Raw genomic sequence first — 17,804 nt, 5'->3', positions numbered from 1 at the left:
GTGCTCTTTACAAAGGTTAAGTCAGAGAAGCTGATAAACTTCTAGTGACTTCATTCATTAAGATAATTTTCATTGGTTTTTTTTATATTCACTTTATATAATTGTGTTGATACTGTATAGATAATAAATTAGAGAGAATCTTAAATTTTTTGGTAGTATTTTAGGGACAAATCTTGGTGAAATGTTTGGCAGTTCTGGGAGGTACAAGGAAGTCTCAGCTCAAGATGCATTCAGTACCTTGAAGACTCAGACTCCTAATTATGTATCATCTTCTTTTATAATCATTGAGTTGGTGTTAATGTTAGCATTACTGGAAAGTGTCCATTTTGTGTCTGTTGCCTTCAACATTTGTAGTTATGTTTCAGTACATTATTTGATGGTATGTTGATACATTGAAATGAAATAATCAATGAAGAACTTCCTGTGACTATTAAAACTAGCACAACCTATGGTACAAACCGTATGCTAGGTTTACAGTACATTTCCTTATTTTCTTACAGCCTCTTTCACCTGATGTTTTCTACTTTGCCATACTGCACATGCTGCATATTTCTGGTAGACATTTTACATCATAAACAGCAACAGATTCAGCTATGTTTAGGGATCAATCCTGTACCAACTGAAGTCAAGAGCAAAACTGTTATAGACTTCATAGGGAATAGAGCTAGGCCCTTAATCAGCAAAAATAGAAGAGAGAATACTGTAAACATGCAACATGATCAACTCAGTGTGGCTGTCCTTACCCTTAACTTGTGCATTTCCTGACTTTTCTATTGTTAACTGTGCAACTGTAATGTTGGACTGAAATCATAGAACTGGAAGGGACCTCGAGAGGTCTTCTAGTCCAATCCCCTGCACTCAAGGCAGGACTAAGTATTATCGAGACCATCCCTGACAAGTATTTGTCTAACCTGTTCTTAAAAATCCCCCCCACCCTCCCCCAGTCTTCTCTACTTCAGACTAAACAAACTCATATTTCCAATCTTCCCTCACCGGTCATGTTTTCTAGACCTTTAATCATTTTTGTTGCTCTTCTCTGGACTTTCTCCAATTTTGTTCACATCTTTCCTGAAATGTGGCACCCATACCTGGACACAATAATCCAGTTGAGGCTAAGTCAGCACGGAGTAGAGCAGAAGAATTACTTCCTGTGTCTTGTTCACAACACTCCTGATAATACAGCCCAGAATTATGTTTGCTTTTTTTTGTTTTGTTTTTGTTTTTTTGCAACAGTGTTACACTGTTGACTCATATTTCGCTTGTGATCCACTGTGACCCCCAGATCCCTTTCTGAAGTGCTCCTTCTCTAGACAGTCATTTCCCATTTTGTATGTGTGCAACTCACTGTTCCTTCCTAAGTGGAATACTTTGCATTTGCCCGTATTGAATTTAATCGTATTTACTTCAGACCATTTCTCCAGTTTGTCCAGATCACTTTGAATTTTAATTCTATCCTCCAAAGCACTTGCAACTCTTCCCACCCAGTCTGCAAACTTTATAAGTGTACTCTCCTTGCCATTCTCTAAATCATTGATGAAGATATTGAACAGAACTGGACCCAGAACTGATCCCTGTGGGACCCCACTTGATATGCCCATCCAGCTTGACTGTGAACCACTGATAACTACTAATGTATTCAGTGCATGTAGTGCAAGCCTATCAAGCCTAGCATGGACCCTGCGTACATACTCTGTTTGTTAGCCCACTCTGAATACTGTGCTGATCTATGTTTGCTGCTGTCGTTTCCTGCACTAGCTGGATTCAAGCTAGTACAGGTAGGCTTTTGCTGTGTAAGCATACCATATTCAGCCCACAATTTTTTTCTCACATCCCATCCAACTATAAGTAATGTTTTGCCCCAAACCAAAGGCACTAGACTCGATGAAAACTAATTGTATATCCACGGATTCCAACTTTCACATTACGCGTTCAGCTGATTTTGTTGTCTTACTGGTAGGGTTGGTGGAAATGACTGTAGAATAAAAGCAGGATGTTTTTACAATGGGGAGTATTGTGCTTTTTTTAATTTTCCAGCCACATACAAATGTCTGAAAGTATTTTGATCAAGTAAATCATACAAATAAACAAGCAAACAAAAAATTGTACATGGAAAATTTCAGCCTTGAAGGTGAGAGTGTGTGTGTGTAAATCATCATCATCATGTTCCCATTACGCCTCTGGCGTTTAGGGCAGTGAGGAAGCTCCTTCACTCCTGTTTGTTTACGGCAAGTCTTTCAGTAGTTTCCCCAGCTGTGCCCCAGGTTTTTCAGCTCGGCTTCCACAGCTCTTCACTGTGTTGTTTTTGGGCGGCCTCATTTTCACTTGCCTTCAGGTGTGCACCATTACTACTCTGGTGATGGAATCAGTTTCCATTCGAAGCACATGACCTATCCATCTCCAACGCCGACTGGCAATGATAGTGCTGATATCCTCTTGGCTTCACTGTGTCAATAGATCTTCATTTGAGATTGTTCTGGGCCAAAAGATATGGAGGATTTTTCTGAGGCAGTTTGTATGGAAAGACAGTTTGAACATGTCATACTTTCTCATTCCCCCGCATTCTGCACTATAAAGTAATGTTGAAAGTATGCAGCTCTGATAAATCTTGAGTTTGGTTTTGGTGTTGTATTTTGATGATTTCCAGACTTAAGCTCCTGAAGGTGTTTCTGGCTGTATGGATTTTGTTACGGATGTCCTGGCTTGTTCCACCATCCTGGCTGATGGTGCTGGCCAAGTATGTGAAGGTTTCTACATTGGTGAGACCATAATCCTCCATGCGTACTGGTGATGGTGAGGCAATATTAAAGGTCGTGATATCTGTCTTATTGCAGTTGACTTTCAGTCCAATTTGCTGGCTGAATTTGATGAGACAAGTTGTTTTTTCTTGTATATGGTGTTGGATATGTGATAGGAGAATGAAATCATCTGCAAAGTCCAGGTCTTCAAGAGATTAGAAGGGTGAGACATGACACACCCCTGACGAACTCCTGTTTTGACTTCAAAACTAAGCTCACTGTGATCAACACTGCATGTAAAGAAGAAATAAAAGCTTTTGATGATGTTGATTATACAGAGAGGGATTCCATATGCCTGCAGAATGCACCATAGGCTGGTCCTGTGAATGCTATCAAAAGCCTTCTCAAAGTCTATGAAGTTTATGTAGAGTTGCTGTTGCCATTCTAAGTATGGTTCTATTATGTTTCGTAGCGTGAAGATCTGGTCTGTACATCCACGCCCTTTCCGAAAACCGGCTTGCTCTTTTCTGAGAATGCTATCAACTGCCTCTGATATATGCTGGACTATGATCTTACACAATACTTTGCTTGGCACAGATAAAAGTGTGATACCATGCCAGTTATTACAATCACTGAGAGTTCCTTTTTTTGGTATCTTCACTATAACCCCATTGGTCCACTCATCTGGCACTTTTCCCCTTTGATAGACTGATATAAATAGAGGGGCCAGGATAGATGCTGCTAACTCAGGATTTACCTTGAACAATTCTGCATTCAAGTTATCCTTGCCAGGAGCTTTCCCATTTTTTAAGGATTTGATGGCTTGAATGATCTCTTCCTTAGATGGGGTGTCTGTGTCGATATCAAGATCTTCTTCTGCCTCCTGGATATTTGCTTCCTCTTTAGGTGGCTCCCTGTTCAGCAATTCTTTGAAATGCTCTGTCCAGTGCATTTCTTGTTCTTTTTCTGTTGTTAGTAGGTGACCTTGTTTGTCCCTGATGAGTGTTTGTTTGGTGTCTGCCGTTTACCACTGATAAGCCGCACCATGTTGTAGACGTGTATCTTTGTGTAAAGATGGGGATATAATGAACTGAGTTTTGCATTGTTAACTATAACAGATGTTAGCAGGTGCCTACTTAGTTAAAAAGGGCTATAAAATATAAGTATTTAACTTAAAAGGTTCTTTATTGGTATGTTACTGCAAGTTTTATAAAATATGAGAGGAGTGAAGACTTTGCTCTATAATTTATAGACCGGTGCTCGTAGTGATTAATATTAATGATCATTTGAAGTACATTAGGTTTTATATTTGTATATTTTATTTTTTTCTTGATATTTTTAATCCTTGATTGTATCTTCACACACTAAACACAAGAGTATGTTTATATAGTTATGTGATGTTTCAGCCATGACAGACAGCCACTAGTTTCAAAATTAGTGCTCTAAAGTCAGCCTGTTGTGATGTTGGCAGAACTTCATCGAATGGCTATGCATACCAGATAATTATTTTAAAAACAAATCACTACAGTTTTTATCTTGCAAACAGTCAGGTGTATGATTTCTTCAGTAGGCACTGGGTTGACTCATTCAGTTAGCGGTATTTTGTTGTTGTTCATCTTAACTCCCAGTCAACAAGAACAAAAAAAGTTCTTGAAGTTCTTACAGTAACAAACCAAACAGAAATAAAACAAGGATATTAAACACAATAATTTAAAAACATGGGGAATGCTAAATTAATGGAATGCTTATGAAAATTATAATATTGATACTGTTCCAACAGATTCATGGATTTTAAGGGCGGGAAACTTGAGTACGATCATCTAATCTGATCTCCTGTAAAATATGGGATATAGAATTTCACTTAGTAAGTCCTGTAGCGGTCAGAGTTATTCTCTCCTATTACATATGTGAACCCTGTAAAGGCCAATAACATGTGGTTGAACTAGAGTATCTCTCTCAAACATTCAGTCTCCACTTAAAGATTCAAAGAGATGATAAATTTACCACTCCCCTTGGTATTTCTTACATTAGATTTTATTTCTAATCATCATCATAACGCTGATGCCCAAGACATTCATAAGAAGAAACAAAAATGGAATTTTTAGTGTGGAAATTTCCTATATATTTCTATATTGTAATGAAGATTTTGCTAATCTTAATTTCCTGGAAGTTGAGGCTAGCCTTTTGTTAGTCATTTGTGTCTTGAAATATAACGGCAAAGGGGAGGGAAAAGAGAGATAACTTGTTCTCTCTTGAATGCACCAGTCGGTGGAACATCTTGCCACCAGTTCTGGAAAGCTATGGACAGCTGACAGCAAGAACTTGGCTAGCTGTAGCTGGAAAGGGGCAATGCCACTACTTGAAAATTCATGAACATTGAAGAATCCACTGTTACTCTAACATTACATACTGTATTGGAACAGAATGAGTCTACATTCCCAATAGAAGATGAAAGCATCCTTGAGCAACTGGCATCATTTCTGTCTTATCTAGGTTGTGTTTCAGCCACTTCACTGCAGAGCAGAGTCTGGTTTTGACAAAAAAGAGATGCACAGCAAAGCAGTAACACCATAGTGATGGCCTTCATTGCTCATTCCAATAATATAACTCAATATAATTTATGCACATTGAACAGGAGGGGTGAAAAAATGGATCTATGTGATACTTCTCTCCGCCCTCCTCCCCTTCATATCTGAGTTCTTAAGTAAGAGGAAAAAATGTATGACCACACCAGCAAGGGAACAAAACTTGGTCGATGGTATATTGAGTGCTGTTGACAGATCTAGTAACATCAACATAGGCAATCTTCCTGTGTCCATTAACAACTGTAATATGCCAAAAGTCAATTATCCTATTGATTTTTATTTCTAGCAATGCCATGAACATATCTAAACAGCACTTTGAATGTTCACCTTCTTGAAAGAATTGCATTATGTTTTTCTTCATTTCCCAGCTATGATTTTAATAATTTTGTGGCTGCAGTTATTCAGAACCACTTGTTAGAGTTAAATTTTAGTGCAAAAAAGAAAAGGAATCTTTTACGTTTTCTTTCATTTGAAATTGAAGTTAAATCCAGAAACTGTTGCATACTATGGGGTGTTGATGTTGACCATTATTAGGCTTGGTTTGATGCATTTTACAAAACTCTAAATATTTAGGCTTTTGAGTATGAAATAATACCCTGTAGATAGTTTACTGTTTTTATTGTTATCAGTTCTTCCAAATCATGCACTAATTACCTTTTCTTACAAATATTAATAAAAAGTGTTAAAGGCAAGTAGGTCTAGCATTAATACTTGATAACCCCTTTCTTCGACACAAAGCTAATGTAAGCCACTAGTGAACTGCCCCCTTAATAGACTTCAAATTTACTACACTTCAAAGCTCAGACTGGGTTTGCTTACACTTCTGAAAACATCTACCTGTATAATGGTCGAACGCTGAGGCTTAACACAGGTATTATTGTAATCACTCCCATGCTAACATTGCATCATTGCATTTTCATAGCCGCTCTCATACCAGTAATATGATATACCCTAAACAATTCATGTTACTGGACCCTCTGTTCAAATCTATTTCTTCTGTGATTGCGTATGTGTTTTATTAGCATACATTGAGGATGATAGTATTACTCACTTGTGAGTGAGTTATACAAGTAATCACAAATGTGCATCAAATTTGTTCTAAGTGTACAGCAATACAATCTTTGTGCTGCCATATGACATCATATATTTTGTTAATGCTCCACTGTAGAAAGGCGGAGGGGGGAACCCTTTGTAAAACATTTTTAAAGTTGCAAACCGGTTCAGTTTTGGTGTTTACATCTCCAAATACTTCAAGATCATTATCATGCCGCCACTTTATACAGACTTCTTTGACATACTGGTGGAGATATCCATGTCTTCCAAGTGACCCAATGTAGGCCCATTCCTGATCCCTCCCACCCCTTCTGAAATCAGTGGGAGAACGGTTTGAGTGATCATGCCAAACTACTGCCAGGCATAATGAACAGCGGATTTTGTGTGAAGCAATGTGATTGGTTTATTTTTTGTTTTTCCTCCTTCCTCATCTCTGAAATAAGATAATTGGGAAATTTACTGCTAATTATCATGGATGAGACTCATTGTATAAATAGTTTTTTAAAATAACTTTAGGATTGAAATTGCTGCTAATCACAGGAATAGTGTTGTGGTGGTGATATTTTTATTTATTTATCAATAATTTAATGGCAAGTGGAGAGCTGACGTGTTTGAGTTGGGATGAAAAATGTATAGTGTATTATTTTTAAACACTTCTTATTAAGGCAAAGTTGTAATACAACATTTACATATGATATTGTACATTACTTATTACTTATTCAGGATCAGGTTAATATTCACAGAACCTGGCTAAAGATTCTAGCTTGCTGGCTGGGGAGCCCTCCAGCTCTAAGTACACTAAAAAGGGTGACCAAATTTCGAAATACCTATCCTCTTTTTGGTGCATCTCGTATGTACATACATGGTGTGAAAGCTTGTCCAGTACAGGGACAGTCCATATTTTACTATACCACAATTACATAGGAGGGGAAGTCCGACGTTTCCAGTCATGTGCTATACAGAGTCTTGCTGCAAACATTTATTTATTTATTTTTAAAGGAAAGAGTCCGATGGCTTATTAAAAGCAGTTTGTTTTTCAGACGTAGCCTTTCAAGCTATCAGTGATAAAAGAAATCCTGTCATGGACAGCAGGCTTATTTAAGCTGTGTGTCTCACTTGATAAAGAAATCACTGTGTGCATAAGGCTGTGGAATTTCATATTGAATTTATTCATATTTAATTTTTAATACATATTTCCAGTTCAGTCATGCCCAGGATTTAGAAATACAGTAATGACTGCTAAAATTAGGTCTTTGCCTTTTTCATGAAAGCAATTCTAAATGTGCATATTTCTGCCCTGGAATATTATGGAGTTCTGTTTGGACTGCAAAGGGGAAAATGAGTTAATTTTGAGCAGTGACTTCTCTACTGGTTAATATCATGTTGGCCAAGATATTGCCTTCTAATTATATGCAGTGAGTTCTTCTAGCTTTTCAAGAAGTTATGGTAATCATCCTTTAGAACAGACAAGTACAGTTTTAGTTATCTCTGTCAAAGTTCTGGGCAACTGCACCTGTATTCCCCCTCCGTATTAAGCTTCTGACTTCCTAGCCCTCACCTCTCCTGAGCAAAGACATGTGTCTTTCTCTCTCCTGGCCAGGGTTTTTCTAGGCTGCACAGATCCCTGCCTATACTGAATTCCTCTGCAAGTCAGACTGCCTATGCAGGCCTGCTGTGCCTTCTCTTCAGAGGCTCTAAATAGCACAATTGCTCAGAGTTAAGTTACCATACTGCTCTTTCTAAGCAAGCGTGTTTATTTGTAAGGTACAGGCGTTACAGAGAAAACATATTAAAACAATAAAGAACCTACATGCATGCTAATAAGCTTACCATAGATCACCTCCCTCCCCCAATCTCCACAAGGGTTCTGATTGGTGTCAGTCCTTCCAACTCTTCCCTAAGGATTGGGGCTCTCCTTTGGAGAGAAAGTCCTGTCTCTTTGTGGATCAAAAGCAGGCCCTGAGTCCGTTTAAATTCAGGCTGTTTGTCCAAGGTCCTTTCTTTATCTTTTGGCCTCTGGAGAATCCAGGCTGAACTAGGATAAATGAGCCTCTCCAGGAGGTGGTGCCTCTCTGGATGGCAAGGGAGATTCTTCAAACTTCACCCATAGCCACATTCCTTCGTCTGTCCACCTTCTCAGTGCTCCGGACCTAGCCTAACCTCAGCTTCTCTGTGGGGAGGAGGAGGAGTATTGTTTCCCACACACTGAGGCAAGGTGAGCAGAATTCCCTTTCCCACCGGCTCAGGATTCTTTACTTTTTCACAGACCATCGGGCAGTCAGAGACTGTGGGAAGAAGTTCCCTTTCCTTCCTGGCTGTAGTTCTCCTCACTCCTCCCTTCTCAGGTATTTGCATACCTGGGGAAGGTATCTCGATCCCCCTTGGAAACTAGTGAGGAGGATCCACACCCTTTCTCCCTCTCCGCTTCCCCTATTTGCATTTTGGCTAACAGAGTCTCTTCCCACTATGGAGCTAACTGAGTGGGTCTGATTCACTTCTTCTGCATCAAAGCCATAATATCATTTCCTAAAAACAAAGAATATGAACTATGTGACAATTCACCTAAAATCAGTACCCCTGATCCTTCCTTTAGCCATTAGCCATTATTTTTGAAAACTCATGGCGATCGGGGGAGGTCCCGGATGACTGGAAAAAGGCTAATGTAGTGCCCATCTTTAAAAAAGGGAAGAAGGAGGATCCGGGGAACTACAGGCCAGTCAGCCTCACCTCAGTCCCTGGAAAAATCATGGAGCAGGTCCTCAAGGAATCAATTATGAAACACTTAGAGGAGAGGAAAGTGATCAGGAACAGTCAGCATGGATTCACCAAGGGGAAGTCGTGCCTGACTAACCTAATTGCCTTCTATGATGAGATAACTGGCTCTGTGGATGAGGGGAAAGCAGTGGATGTGTTATTCCTTGACTTTAGCAAAGCTTTTGATACGGTCTCCCACAGTATTCTTGCTGCCAAGTTAAAGAAGTATGGGCTGGATGAATGGACTGTAAGGTGGATAGAAAGCTGGCTAGATCGTCGGGCTCAACGGGTAGTGATCAATGGCTCCATGTCTAGTTGGCAGCCAGTTTCAAGCGGAGTGCCCCAAGGGTCGGTCCTGGGGCTGGTTTTGTTTAATATCTTTATTAATGATCTGGAGGATGATGTGGACTGCACTCTCAGCAAGTTTGCCGATGACACTAAACTAGGAGGCGTGGTAGATACACTAGAGGGTAGGGATCGGATACAGAGGGACCTAGACAAATTAGAGGATTGGGCCAAAAGAAACCTGATGAGGTTCAACAAGGACAAGGGCAGAGTCCTGCACTTAGGACGGAAGAATCCCATGCACAGCTACAGACTAGGGACCGAATGGCTAGGTAGCAGTTCTGCAGAAAAGACCTAGGGGTCACAGTGGACGAGAAGCTGGATATGAGTCAACAGTGTGCTCTTGTTGCCAAGAAGGCTAACAGCATTTTGGGCTGTATAAGTAGGGGCATTGCCAGCAGATCGAGGGACGTGATCGTTCCCCTTTATTCGACATTGGTGAGGCCTCATCTGGAGTACTGTGTCCAGTTTTGGGCCCCACACTACAAGAAGGATGTGGAAAAATTGGAAAGAGTCCAGCGGAGGGCAACAAAAATGATTAGGGGTCTGGAGTGCATGACTTATGAGGAGAGGCTGAGGGAACTGGGATTGTTTAGTCTCCAGAAGAGAAGAATGAGGAGGGATTTGATAGCAGCCTTCAACTACCTGAAGGTGGGTGTCATAACTATAAAGGGAAGGGTAACAGCTCTCCTGTGTACAGTACTATAAAATTCCTCCTGGCCAGAGACTCCAAAATCCTTTTACCTGTAAAGGGTTAAGAAGCTCGGGTAACCTGGCTGACACCTGACCCAAAGGACCAATAAGGGGACAAGATACTTTCAAATCTTGGGGGGGGGGGGGGAAAGGTTTTGGTGTGCTCTTTGTTTAAGGTTGTTGTTCGCTCTTGGGACTGAGAGGGACCAGACATCAATCCAGGTTCTACCCAACTTTCTAAACAAGTCTCTCATATTTCAAACTTGTAAGTAAAAAGCCAGGCAAGGCGTCTTAGTTTTACTTTTTTTTCTCAACTTGTAAATGTACCTTTTACTAGAGTGTTTATCTTTGTTTGCTGTACTTTGAACCTAAGACAGAGGGGGGTCCACTGAGCTCTTTAAGTTTGATTACCCTGTAAAGTTATTTTCCATACTGATTTTACAGAGATGATTTTTACCTTTTTCTTTAATTAAAAGCCTTCTTTTTAAGAACCTGATTGATTCTCCTTGTTTTAAGATCCAAGGGGGTTTGGATCTGTATTCACCAGAAGTTGGTGAAAGGAAGGAGGGGGGAAGGGTCAATTTCTCCTTGTTTAAGATCCAAGGAGTTTGGATCTGTATTCACCAGGGAATTGGTGAGAAGTTTCTAAAAGCTTCCCAGGGAAGGGAATGGTGGCAGCAGACCAGAACTAAGCTGGTAATTAAGCTTAGAAGTCCTCATGCAGGCCCCCACACTTGTACCCTAAAGTTCAAAGTGGGGATACAGCCTTGACAGGGGTTCCAAAGAGGATGGAACTCGGCTGTTCTCAATGGTGGCAGATGACAGAACAAGGAGCAATGGTCTCAAGTTGCAGTGGGGGAGGTCTAGGTTGGATATTAGGAAACACTCTTTCACTAGGAGGGTGGTGAAGCACTGGAATGCGTTACCTAGGGAGGTGGTGGAGTCTCCTTCCTTGGAGGTTTTTAAGGCCCGGCTTGACAAAGCCCTGGCTGGGATGATTTAGTTGGGAATTGGTCCTGCTTTGAGCAGGGGGTTGGACTAGATGATCTCCTGAGGTCCCTTCCAACCCTGATATTCTATGATTCTATGATTCCTGGGTCTCTATAGAAATCTGGGCTGTAGGTAGAGTTAAGGCTTTGACATCAGGAACTTCAATCCATTTTCACATCTTGGTAGCAGTGGTTGGGACTTCATGACATGGGGCTTAACTAGAGGTCTTAGCAGTCCCAATAGCTTCATCCAGTGAATGTTTCCCCGTTGACTATCACCTTCTGCTCCCACTGGCAATCCAATGTATCTGCACTCAGGAGGGTGCAGCATGCCGTGTGGGCAGTGGTTCAGAAGAGTGAATGGCTCAGCATGATCATTTATATGCTATCGGAGGACTAGCGGTGTGACTTCCTCCCTCTGGAGAATCAGTCACCCAGTTAACTCTGTGAGGTTGGGATGCAGCTGGCCTTTCCAGCACTGCACTGGGCTTCAGTGGATAAAGTGGGCAATCCCAGGAAAAGTGACCCCCCCCTGGCAACTTGCAGAACATGGCCAAAATCTTTTGCTGTATGTTTTAGGTGTCAGTTTCCACTTTTACAACAAAGCTTGTTTACACAGCTCATCATCTGTCCACCACTGTTGATAAGGGTGAAAATCCTTATCCAAGCCTTTTGTCCCTGACAGTAGTGGAGCCAGACACAGGTGCCGACTTTCCAAAGTTTCAGGGGGTGCTCGACCCCCGGCTCTGCCCCAGGCCCCGCCCTCACTCCACCTGTTTTCCCAAGGCCCTACCCCACCTCTTCCCACCCCTGCTCCACCTCTGCCCCGCCTCTTCCTGCCCAGTTCTTCCCCCTCCCCTGAGTGCGCCGCATCCTCACTCCTCCCGCCGCCCGAGCCTCCTGCATGCCATGAAACAGCTGGCAGGCAGGAGGCGCTGGGGGGGCACTGATAGGGGGCTGCTGGTGGGTATTCCTCACCCACCATTTTTTCGCTGTGGGTGCTCCAGCCCTAAAGCACCTCTGGAGCCACATTACATACCACATCCTCTTTCCCCACCTTATTCAATTCACACCCCATTTCAAAAGCATTTAAAACACATCCATGTCATTCCTCTCCCTAATGTGAGGAAGTAATTTAGAATCTGTGCCACCCACCCCCACAGCACTGGCTCCACCTACCAGACTATCATTTGACTGGTTCGGTTTCTCCAACTCAAGCTGATATTGTTGAAGCTGGTCCTGCTGATGCAGTTTCTTCATCTCGAGCTGATATTAATGTTCCTGCTCCTCTTCTCTCTCATGCTGGCGCTCTTCCTCCCAGTCCACAAACTACTGGATTTGCAGACACACTTGCTGTTTCTCCTGCTCTAACTGTTGATCTCGCTGGGTTCATGCTGATGTTTCACCAGTCCTTCTGCCCTCCCTGCAACTCCTTGGTAGCTGGGGAAATTGCAACTTGTTTGCTTTTGACTGAGTGCACAAGTCATCAGCTCATTTCTGTTTCCACCACTCTTCAGGTCAAAAGTCAGTTTCCTTCCTCTGGAGCTCCTACAACATTGTCACTGAGCTAACAGTCTATACAACCTATTCCATTTTTAAAATAAGCAATGTTTCTTTGGTACTGGATAGAAAATTGAGAAAAAAGTCATAAAATGAAAATCTATCAATACTGTGGGATTTGTCTAACCACAAACAAAAGCACTACTAGTTAGGTTCAAAGGCTGCCTGGCAAAGTAGAGCGTATTAATGACAGTGGGTGAAATTCTGGCTCCTTTGAAGACAATGGCAAAACTCCCCTGGATTTCAGTAGGGCCAGCACTTACCTTTTCAGCAATATGGAGTTTGTTTGTTTTTCTCCTCTCAGAAAGCTTGTTTAGAGCCTGATCTTACACCATTAAAGTCAACAGAAGCTTTGCAATTAACTTAAATGGGCACTGCATCAAGACCTGAGGCTGTCAGTGAATTCCAGCATCTTCCAGTGTGCCATGTCTCAGCAGAGCAAAGCATCTTTCCTCCTCCTTCTTCTTCTTCTCTCCTATTGTCTTTAAATCCTGAATTGACATGACCATCTTTTCTTTAATTTTAATATATCTACAATAAAACATTTTCTTTCTGTCATACAATTTAAGTTCAATCCTGTATATGCTTATTTGCAAAAGTAGTCATTACTCAGGTGATCATTTATTTGTATAAGGTGTTTTATAGGCATTTGTTACTGTGTTGTGTTTAGCTTCTTGTTCCCTATCCTTTTCAGTTCTTTCGGAATACTGAATTGCGTTAATAAACCTGCCCCCCTCAAAAGAGTTTAATCAAAGGAAAGCAGCTGGCTGGTGCCTCACACAACATTTCATTAGCTGCTATTGATTGATTCTGATGCCCCTTGGAAAGACTACTTCACTCCAGTGCAATTAGAAGTAACCCCTGTGTCCAGGATAATTGTCATATACAATAACATACAGAACACAATATTAAATTACCCAAGAGTTATATACAGAGCAATTCATATGTGATGAAAGAGGTTCCCAAAGGTGTCTGCTATAAAGTTTCACTAAAAATAAGGAGTCCTCGAGTTATATATGTTGATGTAGGCGAAGAGGGAAAAATAAATCATGCAGGAGATCAAAGTTTGCAAAAATCTTTGAAATCTCTCTCTCTTTGGCAGCCAACTGTAGTCAAGTTGTAGAAGCAATTGCCTGAGGGAGGAAGCATGTCACACAGTTCTCAGGCCACCTTCATTGGTGCTACCAGAGGCTTTGTGTGTTTTTATTCTGTCCAGCCCAGCGTTTAAAGAGATGTGCTGTCCAAGCAAGCTAAAAAGTGGATGTCTATGGCAGAGAAAGTGGAAAAACTGTGGTTTTTCAGTGAAACAGAAAGATAACCTTATCTTTAAAATGCTAAGGAATACTGATAAAAAAACTCCACCATGCTCTAGAGCTCTCTCTTGTCTTAGAGTTCCCTATGGCACCTTTATGCTGAGTCTCCACTGACTTCTTAGGATAAGAAGAGTGTGTGAGTTAATCACTTGTTGATTTCCTTCCCTTTGATTAAATACTTTTGAGGGATGTAGAGAAAACCATTTTTATTATGTATATGTTTATGAAATATAGATGGACTTCCTGTTATCTTGAGTGGGAGCAAATGAGGCCAATGCAGAACATTCTTTTGACAATCCTATCCTTTTTCTCTCTTTAGGTCAGCATGGCAACACGTTTCTTTTAACAGTGCTGTAACTATTCCCATTAATTAATATGGTCTCAGATATGTGTGACTGATATCTTCCAGCGAATAATATGAAGTTTTACCCTATCGTCTTTACACAAGAGATAAATATGGAGGATGGGGGACAGAGGGTGGGGGATATAGATACAAGACTGTAAAACCACACAGTCATGTTAAGTTCACAGTTGATTTAGCTTGGTTTTCTAATAAATCTGAATTCTGATAATGCAGTCGATTCAGACTTTATATTTAAAAACCCACACATGTCATGCCATTGTATTGCCAGTTTTGGATTTTAGTACATATATTTAAATGTAATCAAATGGCTATTAATTAGCACTGTTTGAGTTTCTTCAACTATTTATAACTTTTTTCTTTCTTTCTTCTTTTTTGGGCCCAGAATCTGAGGAAGAGGAGCCAACTTCAGCAGGTAAGAAAATCTTATGATTTAATCATATTAACCATTATAGATGGTTCTAGGTTTAATTTTAGCCAAGGTGCTCGCCAAAGTATGACACCATGGTAAATGCCTTTGAATTTAGGGCTAGTTAACTACAGCATCAGTGCCTTTCCCTCCTATTTGGTCCCTCCTTTTGACAGTTCTTTGGTTTATATTAGAAACATTGAGTATGCCTAGACTTATTTCAGAAGAACTGATTGACAAATAATTAAGATATTTGACAATACACTTGCGGAGTCTAGTTTGGAAACTCCCTGAATGTTGTTCCAGGATACAAATTTGTGGCTTACCCTTATGACTAAGCTTAACGACCTCAAATTAATCAGGAATCCACTGATTTGAGATTTAAAAAACTTTAATACACACAAGCTTAGTAATAGTTCTAGCATATGTGAAGGAACATTAGTAGCATGTTCAGAAGAAACAAAGGGCCTAGGGTAGCAGAAAATAAATTGTACGGATGAATGAGAGATAGAGAGGGAGGATGTGTATAGGGGTTAGAGCAGTAGTAGAAGGCCTGGTCTACATTACAGACAAAGCTACATCAGCTAGGAGTGTCAAAAAGTCACACCCCTTAGCTGAAGTAGCTATGCTGGCAAAACTTTCTAGTGTAGATGTAAATATAATGACAGAAGAGTGCCTTGATAGGCAGAGCTAATGTCGTTCGGACAGATACCAGCTATGCCAACAGAACATCTCCTTCTCTGTGCATATGCTATATCTCCAGTAGGGGGCTTTGTTGATGTAGCTATGTCAGACGAGGCTCTGTAAGTACAAATATGGTCCAGGATTTGGGACACCTGGTCTAAGTCCTTGCTCTGCCACTGACTTCCTGTCTGACCTTGGACAAGTCGCTTAGCCCATCCGAGATGCAGTTCACCATCTGTAAGATGGGGGAAATACCCAACCTCACAGGAAAATACATTAAAGACTGTGAGGTGCTCAAATAGTATGATACTGAGGGAAATATAAATAATTAAGAAGGGAATAAAAGTAAGAAGGGTAAAAGGTAGGCAGAGAGGGAGAATAAGCAAGAAAGACTGTAAAAGTGGGAAGAAGGAAAGGAGGCAGATGAAGTTGCTTAATAAAAGGAGATAGTGTCAGATTAAACAAACTGTGCAAGAGCAAAAGTATGAAGGAGATTAGAAAGAAGACAAGGAGTCAAGGGGAAAAGAAGAGTTTGGATAAGAGAACCTTAAAATGCTTAAACATGTTTAAAGATATTTTTAAAATCATTTTTAAAAGTTCCAGCCTTCTGAGAATCCATTGTAGCAGGACTTTCCAGCATTAAAATTTTGTTTAATATATCTTAATAAGCAGCTATTACATATTTTCAAATAAAATAAATGTAAAAAGCAGACATAGCTATTAAAGTCAAAAGCTATTAAAACCATGGTTGTATAACCCACACACCTTCTGGGTGTGGTGTTCTCTCCCATCTAGTGGCATCGAGACCCCTTAGCTAAAGCTGTAGAGCAGACTCATTTAACTCTCTCTAACAGCCGGTTGGCTTTTAGCCCATGCTGTAGAGGCCTATGCTGTAGAGGCTCATGCACTAAGCTCCAGAGGTCCCAGGTTTGATCCCACCTGTCAATGACTGGGGTCTGTTGGAGTTACAGTTGTTCCAATTTTTGCATTAGAAATGGAAGCAGTCATATTTAACCTTCTGCAACTGTATTAGCCATGCTTTCCCCCGCCCCCACTAGTATGCTGAGAGTTTGTGGGCACAAGCATACACATATTTACACAATCTAGGGCTAGCTTGTGCCAGCTTGTGCACAATACAGAACATGCAGACACTCCCACAAGTAGTCCCATTGCAAAAAATCCTACCAGCCATATGAATCAAAAGGGGAAAAAACCCACAATGCTCTCAACTCACTTGCTAAGAAGGCCAGATAGAGAGCATCTTGGAGTGCTGCTAGACCTGCTAAATGGGATTTCACAGGTCTCAGAGCACCCTGAAAAATTCTGTACTTGACTCCCCAGGAGCACCTTGCTTTTTAAATAGCACCACAGAAGAGTGTAATTTCAGAGGGGTTTTTTGTTTTTATTTTGCACTCCAGTGTAACACTGTGCCCTTCATTGGTATTTTGGAATATTTCTTCCAAATAAAACATGTGTTCGATGGAGCTGAGCTCATAATTTGCAATGAAGTGTGTGTGTGTGTGTGTGTGTGTGTGTGTGTGTGTGTGTGTGTGTGTGTGTGTGTGTGTGTGTGAGAGAGAGAGAAAAATTTAGCGGCTTTTCTGCTGGTGGAATATCCCTAAGCAATTCACAAGTTCCTTGAATTATGGTAATTCATTATTGATGAATATTTTTGCAAAGTTCCATGAATATATTTCACTTGATTATGTGGTCACAAATATTTGACATGTTTCAATTTGAAACTATGTTGCTTAGTTGTGATCAAATAAGCAGCACAGTGTTTTGTGTATTTTGGGAGTGCCTAGGAATCTCAGGGCATGGGGAAATTTACCAGCATTACTTTACTGGTATAATTATTTTGTTACAATCACACTGGTATAACTCTCCACATAGATACTTACGCTGAATAACAGTGGCCTCTTTGTGGGACATAAGCTAAACTGAAAAAAAGCCACTGTTATTCCAAGTAAGTGTATCCACGTGAGGTGTTGTTCTGGTACAATTGTGATATAATTATACTGGTATAGTAATGCCAGTAAATTTCCCCAAGTAGACAGCTATGGACCAGGACTCCTTGTGCTAGATGCTGCACAGACACAAAACGTTATATTGTTTCTGTTCCATGGTCTGGATAAGTGCACAAATGTTTCCAACAGGTGAATTCACAATATGGGTTGACATTCACTTATTGAAAACATTTGTGCCAGTAAAACTCAGCTACTCCAAGTGTTCACAAAAAGTATATACACAAGGAGAACAAATCTGACCCAAGCAAATGCATTTTAAAATTTGAATTAATATAATGGAAGCAGTTTGCATTACC

General features: G+C 40.7%; 1 protein-coding gene across 1 annotated transcript in view; it reads left to right on the top strand.

The window, feature by feature from the left end:
• Positions 1–17,804, top strand: part of EDIL3 (EGF like repeats and discoidin domains 3) — a 314,997-nt gene that overhangs the window by 29,640 nt on the left and 267,553 nt on the right. Inside the window, exon 3 of the mRNA XM_065405890.1 lies at positions 14,774–14,803. Within this exon, the coding sequence (XP_065261962.1) occupies positions 14,774–14,803 (30 nt within the window). The remainder of the gene's footprint in view (positions 1–14,773; positions 14,804–17,804) is intronic.

This window comes from Emys orbicularis, chromosome 6, assembly GCF_028017835.1.
Source record: "Emys orbicularis isolate rEmyOrb1 chromosome 6, rEmyOrb1.hap1, whole genome shotgun sequence".
Taxonomy (NCBI): Eukaryota; Metazoa; Chordata; order Testudines; family Emydidae; genus Emys; species Emys orbicularis.
This window is presented reverse-complemented; position numbering and strand designations above follow the sequence as displayed.